The 20,533-nt window shown below is 55.0% G+C and overlaps 1 protein-coding gene across 5 annotated transcripts in view; it reads right to left on the bottom strand.

Moving 5' to 3' along the window:
- Positions 1 to 9,093: 9,093 nt before the first annotated feature.
- Positions 9,094 to 20,533, bottom strand: part of WDFY3 (WD repeat and FYVE domain containing 3) — an 88,989-nt gene continuing 77,549 nt past the window's right edge. For 2 of the 5 annotated variants that reach the window (XM_032969114.2, XM_076073382.1), the window contains exons 49-62: positions 20,294 to 20,447; positions 19,497 to 19,588; positions 18,719 to 18,931; positions 18,045 to 18,201; positions 17,444 to 17,598; positions 17,035 to 17,196; positions 16,417 to 16,596; positions 16,029 to 16,214; positions 15,287 to 15,386; positions 14,406 to 14,555; positions 13,607 to 13,843; positions 13,120 to 13,231; positions 12,251 to 12,448; positions 9,094 to 11,854 (exon numbers count right to left, since the gene is read on the bottom strand). In XM_032969114.2, coding sequence (XP_032825005.2) covers positions 11,683 to 11,854; positions 12,251 to 12,448; positions 13,120 to 13,231; positions 13,607 to 13,843; positions 14,406 to 14,555; positions 15,287 to 15,386; positions 16,029 to 16,214; positions 16,417 to 16,596; positions 17,035 to 17,196; positions 17,444 to 17,598; positions 18,045 to 18,201; positions 18,719 to 18,931; positions 19,497 to 19,588; positions 20,294 to 20,447 — 2,268 coding nt within the window. In that variant the 3' untranslated portion in view covers positions 9,094 to 11,682. The remainder of the gene's footprint in view (positions 11,855 to 12,250; positions 12,449 to 13,119; positions 13,232 to 13,606; positions 13,844 to 14,405; positions 14,556 to 15,286; positions 15,387 to 16,028; positions 16,215 to 16,416; positions 16,597 to 17,034; positions 17,197 to 17,443; positions 17,599 to 18,044; positions 18,202 to 18,718; positions 18,932 to 19,496; positions 19,589 to 20,293; positions 20,448 to 20,533) is intronic. The other 3 variants (XR_012946525.1, XR_012946524.1, XM_032969115.2) reach the window with 3 other exon arrangements.

The following is a 20,533-nucleotide window of genomic DNA, read 5'->3' on the forward strand; positions in this document are numbered from 1 at the left end:
ATGTAGCTCCATTTCAGAAGCGACCTGGACATCACAAATGAAAGCTCAACGAAGTGGCTCATCCTCACGTGGAAATGTAAAGCGGTCAAATACTCTAAAAGCGTGATGTTAATTCTAAAGGGGTAAGGAAAAAACCGGAGGACCCGGAGAAAAATCCACGTGGCAACACACAAACTCCAAATATACAGCAGCAGGGGTCGGAATCGAACCCACGACCTCCTGTGTACTGGGCGAGGTAGTTAACATCTCACCGCCGTGGCGCTCGCTGCTGAACGAAGGCTTCACCAAACCGTCTCCATGTAACAATGCTGCGATGTGACAACCCATCGAGACCCTGCGCGCACGCGCGGATTTCGTCGCTCCGTCTCCGCAGCGGACGCGTACTCGGACGCCGCCTCTCCCCTCCTTGGCTGCCACTCCGTGGTGGGGCTCGACCCCCGGACATCACCCTGCCCGGGCCGCTCGCTCGGTCTTCTTCACAGTCCGCGGTCGTCGCTTGGTAAAGACCCCGACAATTGTGACTTCGTGGATATTTGCTGGGGGAAATGCAGTTTAGATACCTTGTGATGTATGGCCCGATTTAAAGCGTACTGTGGCGGTTGAGATCGCTGGCCAAAGACAAAGATCCCCCGTGTAGCCTCTAAAAGACTGGAGGGCAAGTTCTGTTAGTAGCGGCACCTAAGAAGGCTGTTACGTCACACGAGGGGGTGGTTGGCCAGCACCACGCTGGCCAACCACCCCCTCGTGGCCAACCCCCCCCACACTCACCACCCCTCCCCCTGCAGGACAGACTGCCACTCCCGCCATAGTAACGTAGCATTTCCACCAATGGGATCGTCAGAAGGGTCCCACCCAAATTCCTCATTTGAAAAGGGAGGCATGATCGACTTGACCTGAATAATTTAATCAAACCATCAACGCTATCGGCCGGCGTTAGGTATGCGTGCGCACGTCACGAAGTAACACACACGTGCGCGCGCGTCACGTGTCCCGTCAACTCCGTAATCGGACGCATAGTGAGTGACATGGAGGCTCGTGGTGGCGATGATCATGATGATTGGTGGTGGTTATAGTTGCACCTAACGCGCGGCCGACAGCAAGACTTGCAGCCTCCACAAACAGTAGGGGAGTAAGGACGCATCGATTCACCAATTACAATCGATTATTTTCTCTTTGCGACGTCATTAGTTTAGCACTAGAGGCGCTACAGCAATTAACACTAAGCTAAATAAATAATCGACCAATTAATCGACTCGCAACTTGGCGAAGGAGGCGGATATCGTTCGAGGACGCGTTACGCAGCGGCAGCAGCAGAAATTTCTCTCGAGTCTCCCTCGTGCCGTGACTCCCATCGCTGGAGGACAAGACGAGCAGAGAGCACCACCGCGTGTGACGGTCTGGGCGGCATCAACACGTGCCGTGCCGCGCCCGCCTTACACGGGTGCTCGCTCACACCACTTGGCCCCAACAGTCTGGGTTCAAGCTGTAAGTGTGGGGTAGGGGAGGGGGGAGGTCTTTGTCTTTGATGGTGTTTTATGGTGGTAGCGGTGAGGGAAGTGGTGATTGTGGTGGTGGTGGTGGCGAGGGTGGCGATGTTCAGGACAAGTCGTGATCAGGACAAGCCGTGACGTGAGCACACGCGAGCCGCACCACCCACACTACCCGCACCACTACCCACACTACCCACACCATTACCCACACTACCACCCACACTACCCGCACCACTACCCACACTACCTGCACCACCCGCACTACCCACACCACACGCACTACCCACACCACCACCCACACTACCCGCACCACTAACCACACTACCTGCACCACCCGCACCACCACCCGCTCCACTCGCACCACCACCCGCACTAACCACACCACCCGCACTAACCACACCATCCACACTACCCGCACCACCACCGGCACTACCCACACCACCCACACACTTGTCCAGACACAACTCGAACCCAACAATTCACAGCTCCTGCGTCGCGGCGCGCCCCGGTGCCCCAGAGCGACTTGCATCAACGCTGCCGAGCGCGTGCACTTCCTATGGGAGGGCTGTTATTGGTGGTGGCCGACGGATTTGTGTAGTAATAAGGCGTGTCAGAGGAGATGGAGGAGAGTGCGTGGAGGGGAGTAGAGTGAGACAGGGGAGTGTGGAGGGGTGTAGAGTGAGATGAGAGGGGAGAGACAGGAGACTGTGGAGGGGAGTGGAGTGAGATGAGAGGTAGGAGAGTGCGTGGGCAAGGCATCTCTGCGACTGAAGGGAAAGGCAACTAGTATATGGTTGATATTTTACTGTTAATTTACGAAACGATATTCATACTCTGGTTCTTTCGGTAAAGTCACGCAGATATAAGAAAAAAATAATAAATGAAAACACGACGTTTCGGTCGCAACACAAGCGGCCGTCTTCAGGTGAGAAAATTTTATTATAAATTATATTTTTTCTCACCTGAAGACGGCCGCTTGTGTTGCGACCGAAACTTGTTTTCATTCATTATTTTTTCTACCTACGTGACTTTACCGAAAGAACCAAAGAGTATAGATTCCTGCAGTCACGAAAGCTTCAAATCAAGATTGAAAGGGTATTCGTTGAAAACATAAAACCAGTGGTGTCATGAAGATGGCATTTGACGATGTAGGATGTCAGTCACCCCGCAGTGCGAAATCATCAAATACGTGAAGGATTGAGACGACTCGCCTGAACCACAACAGTGCAGACCGAGGCGTAAGTGTCCAACACCACAAAGTGAACAAAAGCACTCAGCCATTTACGCAAAAACCATTAACAGTGTCCTGAAGAAGTGCATTGTGGGGTTCTCTTGTCAAAGGTCACCATCCAATACATTTGATACAACAATTACTTGACGGTAACCCAAGCGAACCACCTTGTAGTTCTTCGGGAAACTTAATAGCCATTGCACGATGTACAACAGCGGACTACTTTTGTATACGTTCCTGTGCGTTGTGTGAATTGAGCGGAGCATGCGCGTCTGATTTTACGTACACGGCGACACAAAAAAAATATCCCCCGTCTGGCCTTAACAGACTGTAGGGGCAAGTGCTGTTAGCGAGCACCTATGAAGGCCGGCACGGCACACGAGGGGGTGGGTGGCCAACACCACGCCCGGCCGCCTTTGTCTCCCCAGTGGCGATGTTTACACAGCGCACCAGGTACTCATGTGAGGCTGAGTCGACCTAGGGGAGGCACAGGGATGTTGGCCGTGAGCGGGAATCGAACCTGAGTTGCCAGGTTCGTAGCGGAGCGCGCTAACCGCTACACTACCGCTCCCCACGGAGACACAAACACCATAGGGGCCGTCCATAAATGACGTCACGCACCAAGGGGGATCAGAGATTTGTGACGATTTGTGACGAGAGGGGGGGGGGGGGGTGAGAAATGTGACGCCACATAAAAATGCGCAACTTTAAATATAAAGAACACTTTTTACTTGATTGAATATAATTGTTACAACACTAATTTTGATTAATTTTCATTATTAACTATTTGATTATTTAAGTTTAATAAGGTCACCTTTTATTTATTCCATGAAGGAGCATTTTTGTTTCTCCATCAGAGAATGGAGAAGCATAAATCTGGTTATTCAACATTTTGATTCTAATTATTCTACCAGGGCTTTTCATTCTGTGGCATGTGATTGTTATAATTGTACTCTCCATTTTGCTTCATTCTACTATAAAGTTTCAAATAGTTTTTTATAGTTATAATTACTTTTAATATTTGATAATTATAAGAGAATTTCAATATAATATTCTGAACATCTGCAGTTTTAGTTAGACGATGAATATTTTCAAGTGAATTTTATGCTACATTTCAGCTTTCCAACGCCTCCTTTTTACACGCTTTCTTTTAACTCTGTTGTTGTATCCTAAAATCTTGTAACTCAATTTTAACCCACTTCCCAATGTGGTATCGACTGCAAACTTGGTATACTGATGACAATACTATATTCTATCATAAAACATAAAAACAATCTATTTTTAAACATTATTTTTTATATGCTATGTTTCGGCTTGTGTCTAATTGTCCACGCTCAACTCACGTTGGCTGTAAATCACCACGGTCCCCTTACGTCGTGGCAAGCCTCGAGGCCACTTCCTGGAGTTCTGCCATTACTAGTACGGTACATTTCATTAAAGCGTGTTTAAAAAAAATGTAATTACTTATTAATACGTGTTTTCTCCTACAACATCAGAGTGCATGACCACATTAAATACGCACTACAATGACGATAGTTTAAAGCGATGTGAAGCATGTTTTATTTTCATGGTTTTGGGGGGGGGTGAGCTTTGTGACGTCACAATTGAGGGGGGGTCTGACTTTTTGTCGACGCCGTGTGACGAGGAGGGGGGGGGGGTCAAAAATCGTCCAAAATCACGTGACGTTATTTATGGACGGCCCCATACTAAATTTTGACTTAAAACTTTCGTGACTGCAGGAATTCAAATTCTTGGTTCTTTCGGTAAAGTCACGTAAATAGAAAATAAAATTGAAGTTGAATATAAATTAAAAATAAAAGCAAAAAACCCACGACGTTTCGATCGCAACACAAGCGGTCTTCATCAGGCGGAGAGAAAAGAGGGGGGCGGGGGGGGCCTTCAATGCAACTGCGAGGCAGCAGCAGCGAGCGAGCGCTGTGTGGCGTCACCAGCATGGGCAGCCAGTGCGAATGTCGGAGTGAAGCGCGAGACAGAGCTGGGGCTGAAGGCGTGGGGCGCAGTTCAAGTGTCTTAGACAATGGGGGAGGAAGGGGGTAGAGATAGGGGGAGAGGGGGGGTTGAGATAGGGGGGTAAAGTTGGCGGCGGCGGGGGGGGGGGCATTGTACCACGCTACACACATCCACACTTCTGAGGGTGGAGGTTGACAAGAAAACACAAATCATGACCCGAAGTGGTTGATGACATCTGTCCAATGATTGCTGAGTTTATAACCGTCTTCTCGGTTGAAATTGTGTCTGTCTTTGTATATGGATGGCTTCGTGAACCAATCTATGTTGATAGCCAGTCGGCTTGCAAAGTACCATCGTCTTAGCGAAATCAAGTTCACGTGAGCCAGCCGCATTAAAGTAATGATCAGTCACGGCAGAAGTATTGGTCCTGCCGTGTTTCAGATCTGCCTTATGTTCACGCACACGGTCCGAGACATGTGGCTTAGTTTCCCCAATGCAACTGCTGCCGCAGATACAGCTTAGTTTGTAGACGCCGGCATATTGCATGTCAGGAATCTTGTCCTTCACAGATGGGATAAGATCACGAATCTTATGCACACATACTAGCATACAACACACAAACATGCAGATACATACATCCACCACACACACCATCACACAACGGTTTCCATCCTCCACTTAGATATGGTGGTGATGTGACAATATCACTCGTGTCAGGCGAGGTGAACTTTCAGGCTGTACACAAAGACACAAACATCGAATTCTCACTTGAATCCCAAATCTGTTTATCCACACTGATGGATGGGCAGGCAGACGCGCGCGCACTCTCCGACAGAAGTCACTTTGAACAAACACCAGGGGTCAGCATCCACATAGACACAGTCCCACGAAGCGTCATTGGGTATCCGAAGCAGTCCCCGATTCGCTCCTGCCGTGGATAGGGGCCATCCATTGAGTGCGTACGCAAGAATCTGTCAAAACTTGAGCCCTCCCCTCCTCCCTGGACGCACGCGGACTTTTTACACCCCCCCCCTCCCCCGAATCCTATAGACCGGCCCATATTTAATCCACGCAGAAGCGATCAAGGATGAATATTAACGTGTTTAAGCAAACAGATAGTCCACCGCCAGCTGCATTAAAGAATTAAGTTGTGCACCTTGGCCACTTATGTTTGCTGAGCTGCGTGATAGCTGCAGTCAGGGCTACGGTGGCACAGAAGCGACACCTCTCCCACAGTCCCACTTCTCCCGCTAGTACTTGTTGCCTCAGCTGGAGAAACTGAACTGTGGCTCATTTGAAGGTCAATGTACACAGATTAATTATTATCTAGGCTTCACCCCCCCCCCCACCGTTTCCTATGCGTACGCACATTGTGAGTAGACCCCCCATACGCAAGCGTACGCATTTGAGTTAACCCCCTCTCCCCCCCTCCATGCGTACGTACGAGATGGATGGCCCCACGCTGTTACCGTGAACCTTGCTGTTACCGTTAACTTTATTAATGGATTCTCCCCACCACTCGTGTCGAGGCCTCGGTCCACCAGTCACCGACTGCCGCGTCTCGTCCTCCGTGCTTTCAGTCGCCATCACGAGCAAACCCTCCCGCCGCTTGTGCCTCCACACTTTGGAATTTCCTCCCCATCGCCTCTCTTGCCTCTCCCGCATCGCCTCGCGGCGGCAATGGGCAGGGCCCTCGTCCATCAGCGGATCGACGCAAGGGTTAAGCGCGCGGGATCGTGCGCGCTCACAGCCGTGCAGTGCTGCACGGCTCCAATTGGTGGCCCCAGTGACAGAACGGCCACTTTGCTATGTGCAGGGGCCCAGGTCCACCTATAGGAGACCAACCATCGTTGACGATGCACAGCCGTGTTGCGCACAGCATGAGGACAATATCGTGCGAGCCAGACACACGAGTCTACACCGTGGCTTTTTTGTAAAACACTGAATTTGAATAGCAGTCAATTTAAGTTGATTAATTGATGTCAAATTTATCATCTATTGGGGTCAATTAGTTGGGCTATTTAAAAAATGTTGGCTATCCCCCCCCCACACACACACCCCTCCTCGAGAAGTCGGGAAACCCCAGGCAAGCCCCGCCCAACCAGACGCGGCTCGCGGTGCTGATCACATGAAGGCCCGCCCATCACCTCCCGTCCAGCGGCACACACGGCCAGGAAGAATTTCTCCCACCCCAATTATTTTCGTGCTCTCCGATTGCGACCAAACAGAGTAATCCATTCCTTAAATAATCACACGTCCCAACTCTTCATCATACACGGGTGACTTTGAGCGTGTAGTCTAGCGGCGTCATTGAAGCAACTGTATTTTAATGCCACGCAATCCACAACACACAGAGGCGCGTCGTATAGATGAAGATGTATTCAGCCAATGAGTATTGATATATACACACACGTGGGAGGAGAGACCAGAGCACCCTGAGAAAACCCACGCGTGCGAGGGTGGCGACACTCGATCCCCCGTGCAGATGGGAGACGGGTGGATTCCGCACGCGGCCGGACAGCCTTCTCCTGGAGAGCCACGACACAGGGCTCCTCCTGGACGCTCGTGGTGGAAGGGAGTTTCACAACATTTGTGGGGTGATCCGTCAACCCTCGCTGTTGCCTCCACGGCGCTGGATTACAGGCGGCAGTCATACGCGGCGGAGCCACCACTTCCCAGGGGGGCGGCGGGGGGGGGGTCTGACACGAAACTGCCTGCTTTGTCCATCATCATCATCAGCAGTTATTGCACCATGTATCACAGAAGCGTCCTGCCTAGGCATCAAATGAGATTGGCGAATTTTACATGAAAATGTACAGCACAGTGTAAGGGAATAGTAAACAGAACCGCAAACGCTGTGATATCGCGTGTAACAAAAAGTGTTCAATGCAAAGAAAGGCAGTAATCAAGTCACATGGATGTGAAAGCTGGGCTCTGGTGATGACACACAGACACACACACTCGGGCAAATACACACAGCCATACGCACACGAAGCGATACACGCACGGATAAACCAATAGACACTCGGAGCGACACACACAGCCACACAGGGACAGACACCCACAGAGATACACTCTGATACAAACACAGACAGGCATACTGAAATACAAAGATTACCCATTTAGCCTCAACAGAGAGTTGGGGGCAAGTGCTGTTAGCACACAGGGGGTGGGGTGGCCACACATCACGCCTTTGTCTCCCCGGTGGCGACATTTACACATCGCCACTGGTGTTGGCTGTGAGCAGGAATCGAACTTGGGTCGCAGTGTGCTAACCACTTCGCTTCCGCTCCACCACCGACAGACACACACACAAACACACGGACGGATAGACGCGCGCGCGCACGCACACGCACACAGAAGCACAAAACGCACGCGCGCACAGACGCATGCACACGCTGTCCCTTCAGGTGAATGAGTGAACCGCTCGCACAAAATTCGTTCACTTACAAGTCATCTGCCGATCACGTCAATCGACATTTCGTTCCCACACAACCAATGAACCAGCCGCTCCAACGTCGCACATCAAACGGACGACCATGCATGCGATCCACAAACCCATTTAGATCGAGCATCTCCCTCGAGATATGACGATGATCACAACAACAACAATAATTATTATTACCATTGTTCCCCCGAGCCTAAACGCCAACTTGAACTCTTTGTATTCGCGCCGCAATTCTCATTTTTAAGGACCGATCATTGCACTTAAAAGTTTTGCTTTAACGCAACAGCCACTTGCCGACTGCTACCAAACCGTTAAAACCATAAACATCTAAAAACCAGACCCTGGGGGGCGTTGGGGGGGGTTGTGCTATCCTGCCCAAAGTGAGAGACGGCACCACCTGCATTGTGGGGGCTCGTTCCGAACGTGCGGCCACGTGCTCGGCACTCCGGGTTGGGCTCGAGCACGGAACGCGGAGCGAGGACGAACGGGATCCCAGGGTGCTCTGGGCACGACCGTGGGTCAGGAATGACGTCCAAGGGATGGGACTTTTCCTTCAAGTCAACAAGGCTGATGTCGACAGGGCGTGAACCAATACGTTATAACTCACGTGTTGTTGTTATTATAAATTCATCCATTGGTCCCCTGCTCCTGTTGTAGTTAGTCCCTGCCTGTCTCCCTCCTCCCTGCGTCTCCCTACACCTGCCTGTCTCCCCCTACTCCCTGTCTCCCTACACCTCCCTGTCTCCCCCTCCTCCCTGTCTCCCTACTCCCTGTCTCCCTACACCTGCCTGTCTCCCCCTACTCCCTGCGTCTCCCCCTCCTCCCTGCGTCTCCCTACACCTGCCTGTCTCCCCCTACTCCCTGCGTCTCCCCCTCCTCCCTGCATCTCCCTACACCTGCCTGTCTCCCCCTACTCCCTGCGTCTCCCCCTCCTCCCTGCGTCTCCCTACACCTGCCTGTCTCCCCTACTCCCTGCGTCTCCCTACACCTTCCTGCGTCTCCCTACTCCCTGTCTCCCTACACCTGCCTGTCTCCCCCTCCTCCCTGCGTCTCCCCCTCCTCCCTGCGTCTCCCTACACCTGCCTGTCTCCCCCTACTCCCTGCGTCTCCCTACACCTTCCTGCGTCTCCCTCCTCCCTGCGTCTCCCTACACCTTCCTGCGTCTCCCTACACCTTCCTGCGTCTCCCTACTCCCCGTCTCCCTACACCTTCCTGTCTCCCCCTACTCCCTGTCTCCCTACACCTGCCTGTCTCCCCCTACTCCCTGTCTCCCTACACCTGCCTCTCTCCCCCTACTCCCTGCGTCTCCCTACACCTTCCTGCGTCTCCCTCCTCCCTGCGTCTCCCTACACCTTCCTGCGTCTCCCTACACCTTCCTGCGTCTCCCTACTCCCCGTCTCCCTACACCTTCCTGTCTCCCCCTACTCCCTGTCTCCCTACACCTGCCTGTCTCCCCCTACTCCCTGTCTCCCTACACCTGCCTGCGTCTCCCTACACCTCCCTGTCTCCCCCTCCTCCCTGCGTCTCCCTACACCTCCCTGTCTCCCTACACCTGCCTGCGTCTCCCTACACCTCCCTGTCTCCCCCTACTCCCTGCGTCTCCCTACACATTCCTGCGTCTCCCTCCTCCCCGCTTGTCTCTGCCACTGTCTGTATCTCCCGAACGAATCACTCTACACCAACATCTCACCGCCCCGGGGCCCCGTGGACTTTTAGCGTCGTGCCGACGCTTTTCCAACTGAACCTTATGTACATCGCTACACGTCAGAGGGACAGAAATGTTCACGCGCGAGTAGCATCGTCTATAGTATAGTGCTGTGTCCATCCCACTTAGCCTCCTGTACATGACAGCTCCACTTCCTCATGCGCAGTGGCAATTCTAGGATCCAGTAATGGGGGCAATGGGGTCGAGTAACCACCTGATGTGGGGTTTTGGGGCAAACTCCACTGCAAAGGGGATGAGACGTCTGTGGTGGTAGCGGCGGCAATATCTACAAGGATCTGCCTCTAAATGGGGGGGGGGGCACACTGGGTGCTGGGGGGGGGGCAGTGCTGCTCATTCGGGCCCCCGATAGAATTGCCACTGCTCACAGAGCAAGAGGTAGAAGAGCACGCGCTCCCAGCTTCCACAACTCCACCCGTCTCAGTGGGAATAAAACGATAAGTATTGCACGCTCGGACACGTATGATATAACGCCGCTCCGACGCATTGGAGCCGGCACTCGGACAAGTCCCTTTAGCGAAAAGACGGCGCGCGTCCGTCAAATAAACACCACGACGATGACGACGATGACGACGATGACGACGACGGCGACGGGAAAACCGCCAAGCTGGGGGAGGCCACCGGCTGCTGCACCAGGCCGGGGCGTCCCGCGCGCGTAATTACGATTAGACAGCACTTGCGCGTTAATGAGAAAGGCTGCGCAAAACTTCGGCATGGCAGCTACGATCGCTGGGCCGGTGTGTGTGCGTGCGTGTACGGTCAAGTTGTGAGTCACGGTGGAGCTCGCGTGCAGTTTCTCTGCGCCAATATTCGCCAATATCCGCCGTGAAAGAAGTTCAACATACGTACATACGTGTTTAGTTGGGGCGGCTTTTGCGTGAGAATGCGCCGTTCCATTCTGCAACAGGTGACTCGGCCCCCGGTTTTGTGGCTCACCGACCCAGCCGTCGGTGACCCGGTGCGTGTGTGCGTGCGTTCTTGTGTGTGTGCGTTTATTTTGTCATCTCCTCCCAGCGATGCCAGGTCGGTGCCTTTCCCAGCAGCAGATAAATAAAAAATAAAATAAAAATCACTCACGACCAGCATACCATAATATTTAAAACGATAAAAAAAAAATGTTTAACAAACAATTGGGAATTATCTCTCCTGTCCCTTCTTAGCCCGTCAACGGGGAATTATGTCAGGAAAACAACTGCTGGGTGGCTCTGGGTGGTTCAGGGTGGCCCACTGGAGACCCACCGAGCTCCCACTGGATTTCGGCCGCCTGCGAGGATATGGTCATCAAGTGTGGGGAGTTGACACGTTCACCGAAAATATCAATTTGCGTCAACATTTTTTAGTTTCAATTCAGAAAATTTCAGCTTTAGGTCTTCCAAACGCGACGACAGCTCGCGACAGGGCAGGAGGGAGCGCCGCCTGGCATGGGCGAGGGGGCAATCGAAGGGATTTCAAGTTTATTTGTTTGACCAAATGAGACCCTACGCGACGAGGACGGTCTCATTCGCACGAGCGACCTGGGTGACTTCATGTTAAGCCGCGTGACTTCATCCTCCGCGGCTGTTCTGCCCTGCGGCGCGACGTTACTCTGCTGGCCGCCAGAGTTCCGCATGGACACGCCACGACGTGACGCCGACGCCACGACAACTGGAATATAATTGGGCATAAAAAAGAACCGCATGCCCACCGCACACCCCCCTCCGCCGATCGCGCGAAGTACGGGGCCAACCGTGGGCTACAGGGAGACACCGCCGGCGAGGCAGGGCCAGCAGGCCGTTCTGTCCGGCACGACGCGGTGGCGCATGAAGTGGCCACGCGGCCATCACGTGGCCACGCGGCCACGCTCGCCGCCGTCCCCGCCGCCGCCGCCGCCGCCGCTGCCCCCTGCAGTGCCACCGCCGCGCTCTGCCTGCAGGCTGGCGTGGCAAGCTTGGCACACCCGGACCGGCGACATCAACTTCAGCCGCCGGATCTCCGACTGGTACTTGCTGCACCTGCGTGGGGAACACGGCAGGCGGTGAATCGTCACTTTTTTTTTATTAAGTAATGTTGAAAGCGTTGATGCATGAGCTCTGTCCGTGGGGGGCAAGATAACTCTCGTAACGCTGATCCGGTGTGAACACAATTAGAGTAGAAAGCTGTGTTGTGCTCTTCGGGCCCTACACCAGAGCAAAAATAGGAACATTTGCAAATATACAATTGTCCATATATATATTTTGAACACAACAACAACAACAACAAGCTAGCTGGGTGGTTCCTGGCTGTGTTGGTACATGGCTGGCCGGGTGGGTGGCTAGGTGGCTGGGTGGGAGGTTGTGTGGCTACGTCGTGGCTGGCTGGGTGGCTGCTTGGTTCGTCACGTGACCAGCTGGCCTGGGTGGGTGCCCGACCTCTGGCAGAAGAGCTGCCCGCAGTTGCGGCAGTGGTGCCGGCGCTCGGTGATGGAGAAGCGCGCGGCGCAGGCGGCGCACGCGTCGCCGCCCTCGTCGCGCACCCAGTGGTCGGCGGCCGTGCGGCCGGGGCTCTCGCTCACGGCCCAGCTGAACACGCGGCCTCGCGCGTCGCCCACCAGCACGCGGCTCTGGTCCCTGCGCACGACGATCGTCAACCGCCACCATTCGCCGGGTAAGGGGCGGCGGTGTCGCCGCGGTGCTTGCGCCGCGGTGCTTGCGCCGGGCTAGGCGCAAGCACTCTTCAGGCCGTCACGGGACGAGGCTCAGCTTGTGCCGTGGGCGGACCGACCGAGATGATTGGCAGATATGCACAACCTGTGCTGCCCACTGTGTCAACACTCACGCGACAAAGACCCCGCCCCCGTGTAGTCGAAACCGGCCGGTCGGGGAAAGGCTGCGAGCGAGCACCTGTTAATGCCGGCACGGCACGCATTGGCGTGGTTGGTCAGCATCACAACCGGATGCCTTTGTTTCCCCAGTTCTGATGTCTATGCCCCACAATCGGTGCTCATGTTGACGATGAGCAGTGCGCCAACCACTTCACTACCGTCCCACACACGCACACGTGCACACACAACTCAACGATAAAGGCGAAAATTGCACTGGAGCTGGGACGATGGGTCAATGCAAAGGCTAAATGCGCAGCCCTGCAATTACTTGCTCACGCCACTGCTGGCAGACGTCCTCCCACTCAGAATCTGGCACAATTTGTCCAAATTGCGGCCGCTCGAAGGAAAGGGACATGCAGGAAGGATCGGACGTGCGGCATCGCGTCACGGTGGGTGGGATTGCGCGCGCGTGCTCACTTGGAGATGGTGAGGGCGGTGACCTCGGCCGGCTGAGCGTTGTCCTTGCGGTCGAACGCCGTGTGCATCGTGAGCCTCCCGCACAGCACCAGTTGCCGCTCCCAGCAGAAACCTGCAAGTGGCGACCCGCGTCAATGACCATCGTTGCCGTGCCATTTCAACGTGCCTGCTATGGTGTTAGAGACGCGTCATAATCCAGCACTGTGGAAGCAGTGGGGCTTCGCGGATCACGCAAATACTGCAAGGGTCCCTTCCCGTGAGCGTCGAGGAGGAGCCATATCCTGGCTCGCCAGAAGGCCAACCCAGCTATGCCACTGGATACTCTATGAAATTACTCAAGTATGAATTAACGTATAAACAAAACGATGATGAGATATCGAATCAACGAGGAACTCGAGGAACAAAAGACAGACCAAATAGACAAATGACCGAACGAACGCGCAAACGAATGAGCGAGGTGCAGAGACCGGCACGAGTCCACACTCACCCGACTTGAGCTTGCTCGCCGGGCTCTGTGTTTCCGGCGGAGGCTGCGGCTGCGCCAGCGCCAGCGCCTGGTTTTCAGGAGAGGCCTCCGAGCTCGCTTGGGAGCTGGCGCGTGAGCGCGTGGGGTCTGCGGGGCGGCCCAGGCTGGCGCCGTCGCCGTAGCTCACCAGCACGTAGCCGTCGCTCTCCTCCACGCTCAGGTTCTGGGACCAGCGCTTGGGCTCGTCCGAGGCCGGGACTGAGTTCCGCACAGAACGCTCCGTTTAAGGCCATCGCATCTGAGCACAAAGGCCTAGGGCAGGCGCTGTAGTGGATTAGTTGTTTCTACTGGATCGCTGCGTGATGCCGGGGCATCTACACCATGACGTACATCTCATCTCAAACATTCGAAAGGGCTCCTCCCCCCCCAGTGGCAGCTGTGTGTGTGTAGACCAAGGTGACTCAGGATCTGGCATTAGTCTGCCTGTAGAGGGTGATGATTGTTACATGTGATCACAATTGAGTAATTTGTGGGTGCATATTTCAAATTTGGCAAATATGGATTGGCACACAATGGCCTACTTGTTTTGAATTACATCACAGGAACTGTAACGTTCACTTTGAAGCAGACGGCGCCTAGTATTTTATGGTAAACATACCTGGGTTAGATAACAATAGCGTTGCCAGATAGGTAGGTGGCCTAACCCAAACATCCATGATTAATCACACGGATGTGATTCTTGATCGCGCGCGCGCGTGTGGCTGTGTGAATGGCGAGCGACCCGTCGCCACAGGGAGCGCTGGAAGCGGTCGACACGCACCCTTCGCGTCGCCCGTGCTCCAGGGCACGCTGTGCCGCTCCGTGCCGCGTGGTTGCCGGGGCGATGCCGAGCGATTGCTGCGTGCGTCCGCCGAGCTGCTGCACTCGTCCCCCTCGGACTCGCTGCTCTCATCGTCTGCGCCGTCCGTTACTGCCGGGGGGGGGTGGGGGGTACGGGGGGGGGGGGTACATGGGGGAGAGGAAAGAGGAAGAAAACATCCTAAATAAAACCCTCATCTCATCCAAAAGTGAACCCCCGTCTCACCGATACCGGACCCCCGTCTCACCGATACTATACCCCCGTCTCACTGATACCGGACCCCCGTCTCACCGATACAGGACCCCCGTCTCACCGATACTACACCCCCGTCTCACCGATACCGGACCCCCGTCTCACCGATACTACACCCCCGTCTCACCGATACCAGACCCCCGTCTCACCGATACTACACCCCCATCTCACCGATACTACACCCCCGTCTCACCGATACCAGACCCCCGTCTCACCGAAGCTGCACCCCCGTCTCACCGATACTACACCCCCATCTCACCGATACTACACCCCCGTCTCACCGATACTACACCCCCATCTCACCGATACTACACCCCCGTCTCACCGATACTACACCCCCGTCTCACCGATACTACACCCCCGTCTCACCGATGCTGCACCCCTATCTCACCGATACTACACCCCCGTCTCACCGATACCAGACCCCCGTCTCACCGATACTACACCCCCATCTCACCGATACTACACCCCCGTCTCACCGATACCAGACCCCCGTCTCACCGATACAAGACCCTGGTTTCACCGATACCAGACCCCCGTCTCAGCGATACCGGACCCCCGTCTTACCCATACAGTGCCCTCCATCTCACCGATAGGCTGCAGTGTGGAGGGCAGCGGCTGTCTCTCCGAGAGCCTCGTCTCGTCCTGTGCAATGATTTCTGGAACTTGGACAAACTTCATGCGCCACATCTGCGCACAACAGGCACGTGCACACAAATGACTCTTATCGCCGCTCATTCAAGGTCAACTGAGTATACGTATGCCTACAAGGGGGAGTAGTGGTGCAGTGGTTAGCGCACCATGCGAGGACCACGGCATCTAACTTTGATTCCCAGGCCGACACAACCTTTAATGGGTACCTGGCAAGGTGTGAAAAGATCAGCGCTGGGGAGACCTCACATTGTGCCTAGCCTGGCACAAGTGCTGTGGCTACGTCACCGCCACCCAGTGGCAAATGGCGGCCGCTGTTGTTGTGCGAGTTGGGTCTCGGTAACGTCAATAACCTGGTTAACATCGCGGGTTTATTTACCACCAAGAGGTGCCATGCACCATCTGTATCACAGTGGATGTTAAAGACCCTGTTATGCGAATGGCATAACAGGGTCATTGGGTGCCAATGTCACAGTCCAATTGGTCAAAAGTAAAAAATGATGCAGCAGATCACTCAATTGGAATCTACGAAGCAATCATTGCTCCCTCCCACGAAAATTTGGCAGGACCCTCCTGCAAAAGAGTCAGGAGACTCTGCGAGTCTTTCCCGAGTAAAAATAACAATAACGCCGTCGCAGGGCGTCTAGTGACGGGGTAGGGGTGCAGGCAGTGGCGACTCACGCGCACGACCCCGTCCGAGTGGCCCGTGACGATGACGTTGTGCGGGTCCCACTCGCTTGTCTCGGACACGCAGCAGCACAGGATGTGCTGGCTGCGCCCACCGGCGCACGTGTTCACGCTCGCCACGGGGTCGCCGTTGATGCTCCACACAAACGCGTGTGTGCCGGCGCATGACACGATGTCTCCCTGCCACGCGGGGGGAGGAAGAGGATACAGGAATGCACGCGCGCACAGCGCGTCAAGCGTGACGCACGCTGCAACGCAACGAGCACGTCACCGTCTATGGGAGTGGTGCGAGTCGGTGGGCCCTCAACGCGTGCTGCCCCCCCGCCCTGCGTACGTGACAGCGTGCGTGCGTGTCGGCCATGGGGGGGGGGGCGGCACTCACGGTGAGCTCGTTGATGCAGAGCGCCGACACGGGGGCCCGGTGGCCCCGCAGCTGCGTAACGAACGTCAGCTTGTTGAGGTCCCACACGCAGCACGTCTGGTCGCGCGAGCCGCTCACCACGATGTGGTAGGCGGGCGACGCGGCCAGGCACGTCACAGCGTCCGTGTGGCCATACAGCGGCTGTGGGCGACAAGCGGGGACGAGTGGCCGGGGTTAACGGCCTCACTCAAAACCTCTCTCGGCGTCCGGCCACCTTGTACGTGGGGGCCCAGGACCGTGGCCAGCCGCCTTAGTCTCCCCAGTGCCGATGTTGACACACCACACCGGGTACTCAATTCGGGCCAAACCGTACTTGGTGGAGGCACAGGAGAGGTTCAAATTTCACTCGTGGCTGGAAACTGAACCTAGGTGGCTTCGTAACGCAGTGTGCGTACCAATGCGTCACCATTTCCCCCCCTCCTATATGTCTATAAAGCCACATGAAAAAGCAGAGATTCTTCCTATAGCCTAAACAATCTGTTAGGAAAAGTGTGTCCGTGTTTGTACCCGTGTGCGTGCCCATGTGCGTGTCCGTGCACCCATCTTTGTACCCGCCCGTGTACCCGTGAGCGTGCCCACCTGTCTGAGCGTGAGGCGGGCGCGCTCCTTGGTGCCGCCCTGTTCGAGCTGCCACACGCACACCACGGTGCTGCTGCCCCCCGTGACCACAAGGCGCGGGTTGGGGCACACGGCGCACAGCACGTGGCCCCACTCCCACAGGCACTCAAACACCACGCAGCACTGGCACGCGGTGGTGGGGGGGGGGGGGGGTGGAGACACAGGAGGGAAACACGTGGGGGAATGCAAGGGTGGGCAGAAATATTTTCGTTTGAGAAAAAAACCAGACAGTTGGTGAAGATGGCGAGCACAGACATTGGAGAGTAGTACAGGGGTAAGAAAGAATGCGGGTGATGGGGCAAGTGCAGGGGTGAGAGAGTGCAGGCGATGGGGCAGGTGCGGGTGCAGGAGGTGGTGGCGTAGGGGGCACCTTCTCCGACTCGTAGCTGCCCAGCTTGCAGCTGAGGTCTGCGTAGCCCCAGGAGAACGTGCGGTTGAACTGCGGCGGGAGCAGTGTGCGGTTCTGCTCGGTGGCCAAGACGCCCTTGTCGGTGCAAACGATGTGACCCACAGGTTCCTTGAGCTCTGTTATTCATTCAGTCATTCATGCCATCATTCCTTTGGTAAGCTGTCCATTCGGACGACAGTACATTCATTCATTAAGTCCATGTGATTTAATCAAACGTCCCCTAAATCAATAATTTAGTAAATCATTCAATTAGTTCCATTGTTTATTCATTCAATCCTTCTTTTTTAAGTCATCCGTTTTGTTCATAAGCCATGTAATCATTCAGGCCCCCATTCATTCAAATAATAATGTAGTCCCTACATCCATTCATTCTTTCATATTGTTTCAGCTCCTGTCATTTATGGTTGTTTCAGCTCAGCGGTAAGTGAAGAACGCTTATCAACATCGTATCGCTTACTCAGACCATGAGAATTGTTCAATTTGTGTGGGGCCGTGCCAGGCGGTGGAGGGTCTTACGACACAGATTTGGTCAGATCATTTCAGCTATAAATCGCGTGGGTACCTTTGACGGGCGCAAGGGACGGCTTCAGGTTGTCAAGGTGATGGAAAAAGAGGCGGTCCGGGACCCCACTGCCACCCCCCGCCGTCGGGGTCGCGCCGGGGTTCTCGCCGTTTCCACGGCAACGCACGCGCTTCGGAGGGTGCGGCTTCCGGAAGAGCTGCACAACACCGTCATCATCAGCATCAGAAGCGTCGTCAAAATTATTGTCATCAGCAACAGTTTAAGCATCATCAACATCATCATCAGGGGGAATTTTTTTTTTATCAATTTCGTTTTTGTTATCAGCACAGGCAGCTTCAACAGCATCAGTGGTAGTTTCATCATCATCAGCTTCAATCATCATCAGTAGTAGGTTCAGCATCATCACCACCATCATCGTGAGCAGCATCATCATCATCCTCCTCAGCAGCAATAGCTTCAGAAGCATGAACGTTTGTTTGATTATTTTATCTGTGAAGTCATTAGTGACCGAGCTGAGACCATCGACCCGTTCGCTGCACTTGAGAACCCGGTTTGATCACTGTGGTTGGATGGCCAGAACCTGGATTCGATTCCAGGTTCTCAGTAGCGCCGGCTCAGCGGCTCTGACCTCTAGGCTACCGCCACCTCCTCTACAAATCAGCCGACCAGAAACCAGACTGAGACCGAGCGGCGCGGGTTGAGGTCACGGTCACCTGCTTGGGGATCTGCCCGAAGTTGTTGATGAAGCCGATGGTGGCGGTCTTCTTGAGCGGGTCATTGATGTTGTAGATGTCCACCTGGCCCTCGTAGAAGAGGTGGTGGAACACGTTGACGGCCTCCACGGCGGCGGGGCCCTGCTGCTTGTAGCCGAACACCAGGTCGATCCACTCGTGCAGGTGCGCACTCACGTAGTCGCACTCCAGAGCCTGATCGATCAGGGTGGTGTGGGAATGGGGTGACACGATGGCAGGGTGACGCAGCGGCGGGGGTGACAACGGGCCGACACGGCGGGGCGTGACACGGCCTCTAAAGTAGAGGCTCGTGAAGGACGCTACAGGGCATTTACAACAACAGCGGAGGGCAGAAGAGGAATGCTCACAACACCGAGTGGAGCGCCGGGTAGCTAAAATGCAGCAAGTTGGCACAGTGGGGGGCACAAGTGATGCATCTGTCAGTCATCTCAGTCAATCAACTCATGATACCTGCGTCTGTCCCGTGACCTCCTGCCAGAAGGGCTTCGACACTTCACCTGACTTGGCACAAGCGCCGTAGTGACGTAACCGCCACTTCGTGGCAAATGGCGGCTTTTCTCGTTGTTGTTGGAAGAAGGGTATTTACAGTGGCATAGATATTGAGAGTGTGCAGGCAGTGCAACTGCACTGGGGCCCAAGGGCCGAAGAAGGCCTAGGCGTCGGGCTAGGAAGCGGTTGTGAAATTGGACGGGGGACGGGGGGGGGTGGCGTGGGGGCCAATGTCACGCGCAGGACCCACCTGGCGGTGCACGCGGATGAACTCGCGCGGGTCTCCCTTGGCCCAGGCCGGGAGGAGCACGTCGCCCAGCTTGATCCCGTTCTGCTTGCAGCCTGCGAGGGCACGGATGGCGCGGAGACACGTCAGCTCCGCGCCGCAACGAAACTCAACGCGGCGGCGGTGGCCGACGGAACACGGAGAGCGGCCGGAGCTCGCGGGGGCCTGTGGCCCGAGCACGCTCTCGCACACCGTGCGAGAGCGTGGAGGCGACCGTGCCCACGTGTTCGGTAGACAAGGAGTAGCTCGACGCGGAATTCAGAGCTGTGCGCGCGGGGGCTGCTGCCGCCTGGGATTATGACTCTGGGAAATTATTTTATTTGCGTTAATTTAATTTAAAATTGATTAATGTTCATGCACTGTTTTTTTTTATTGTCGGCAATGCAGTTGTTTCTTCTCTGATTTCTATTTGGTTGCTTTTGCTCCGATTTCTATTTGCTTTATGCTGAACTTTCTATTATCATGTCTGTGTGTCCAGAGTGCGGTAATCTCCCTCCACTGCTCCCCATTCATTGTACCCTCTCGATTTTCTCCCCCTACTTCCCCACAAAATCCCTCCTCTATTCCTCCATTCCATGATCTCATCGTGAAACTCTTCGAGACCGACCCCCCCCCCCCCCCCCCCCATCAGCCTCTGAATGGGAAACCTCCTGAAATAGTCCCAAGACTCAACGAGGCCGTCCCGGGACAGATAAACAAAAGTGCGCCGCGTAGCGGCGGCGCGGCGAGTGGCCGGGTGCCGCGCGGGGGTGGCGGCTGACCCAGGTCAAAGTTGTTGCTGTTGAGCAGGAACTCGGGCAGGTAGAAGAACTCGGGGATGAGCTCCTTGACGTCGGCCATGTTGTGCTTGGAGGCCGAGTACCAGGCGTCGCGCACGCTGTGGAACATGCGGTCGGCCAGATCAAAGTGTCCTCCCTGCGCACGGCGGACAGAGAAGGGGCGTGAGCGGCAGGTGCTACGCGCAGCCGGCGATCCGGAACCGCGCAGGCAACGAGGGTTGG

This window comes from Petromyzon marinus, chromosome 41 (assembly GCF_048934315.1).
Source record: "Petromyzon marinus isolate PM22_M1 ecotype Great Lakes invasive population chromosome 41, UKy_Petmar_22M1.pri1.0, whole genome shotgun sequence".
NCBI classification, from domain to species: domain Eukaryota; kingdom Metazoa; phylum Chordata; class Hyperoartia; order Petromyzontiformes; family Petromyzontidae; genus Petromyzon; species Petromyzon marinus.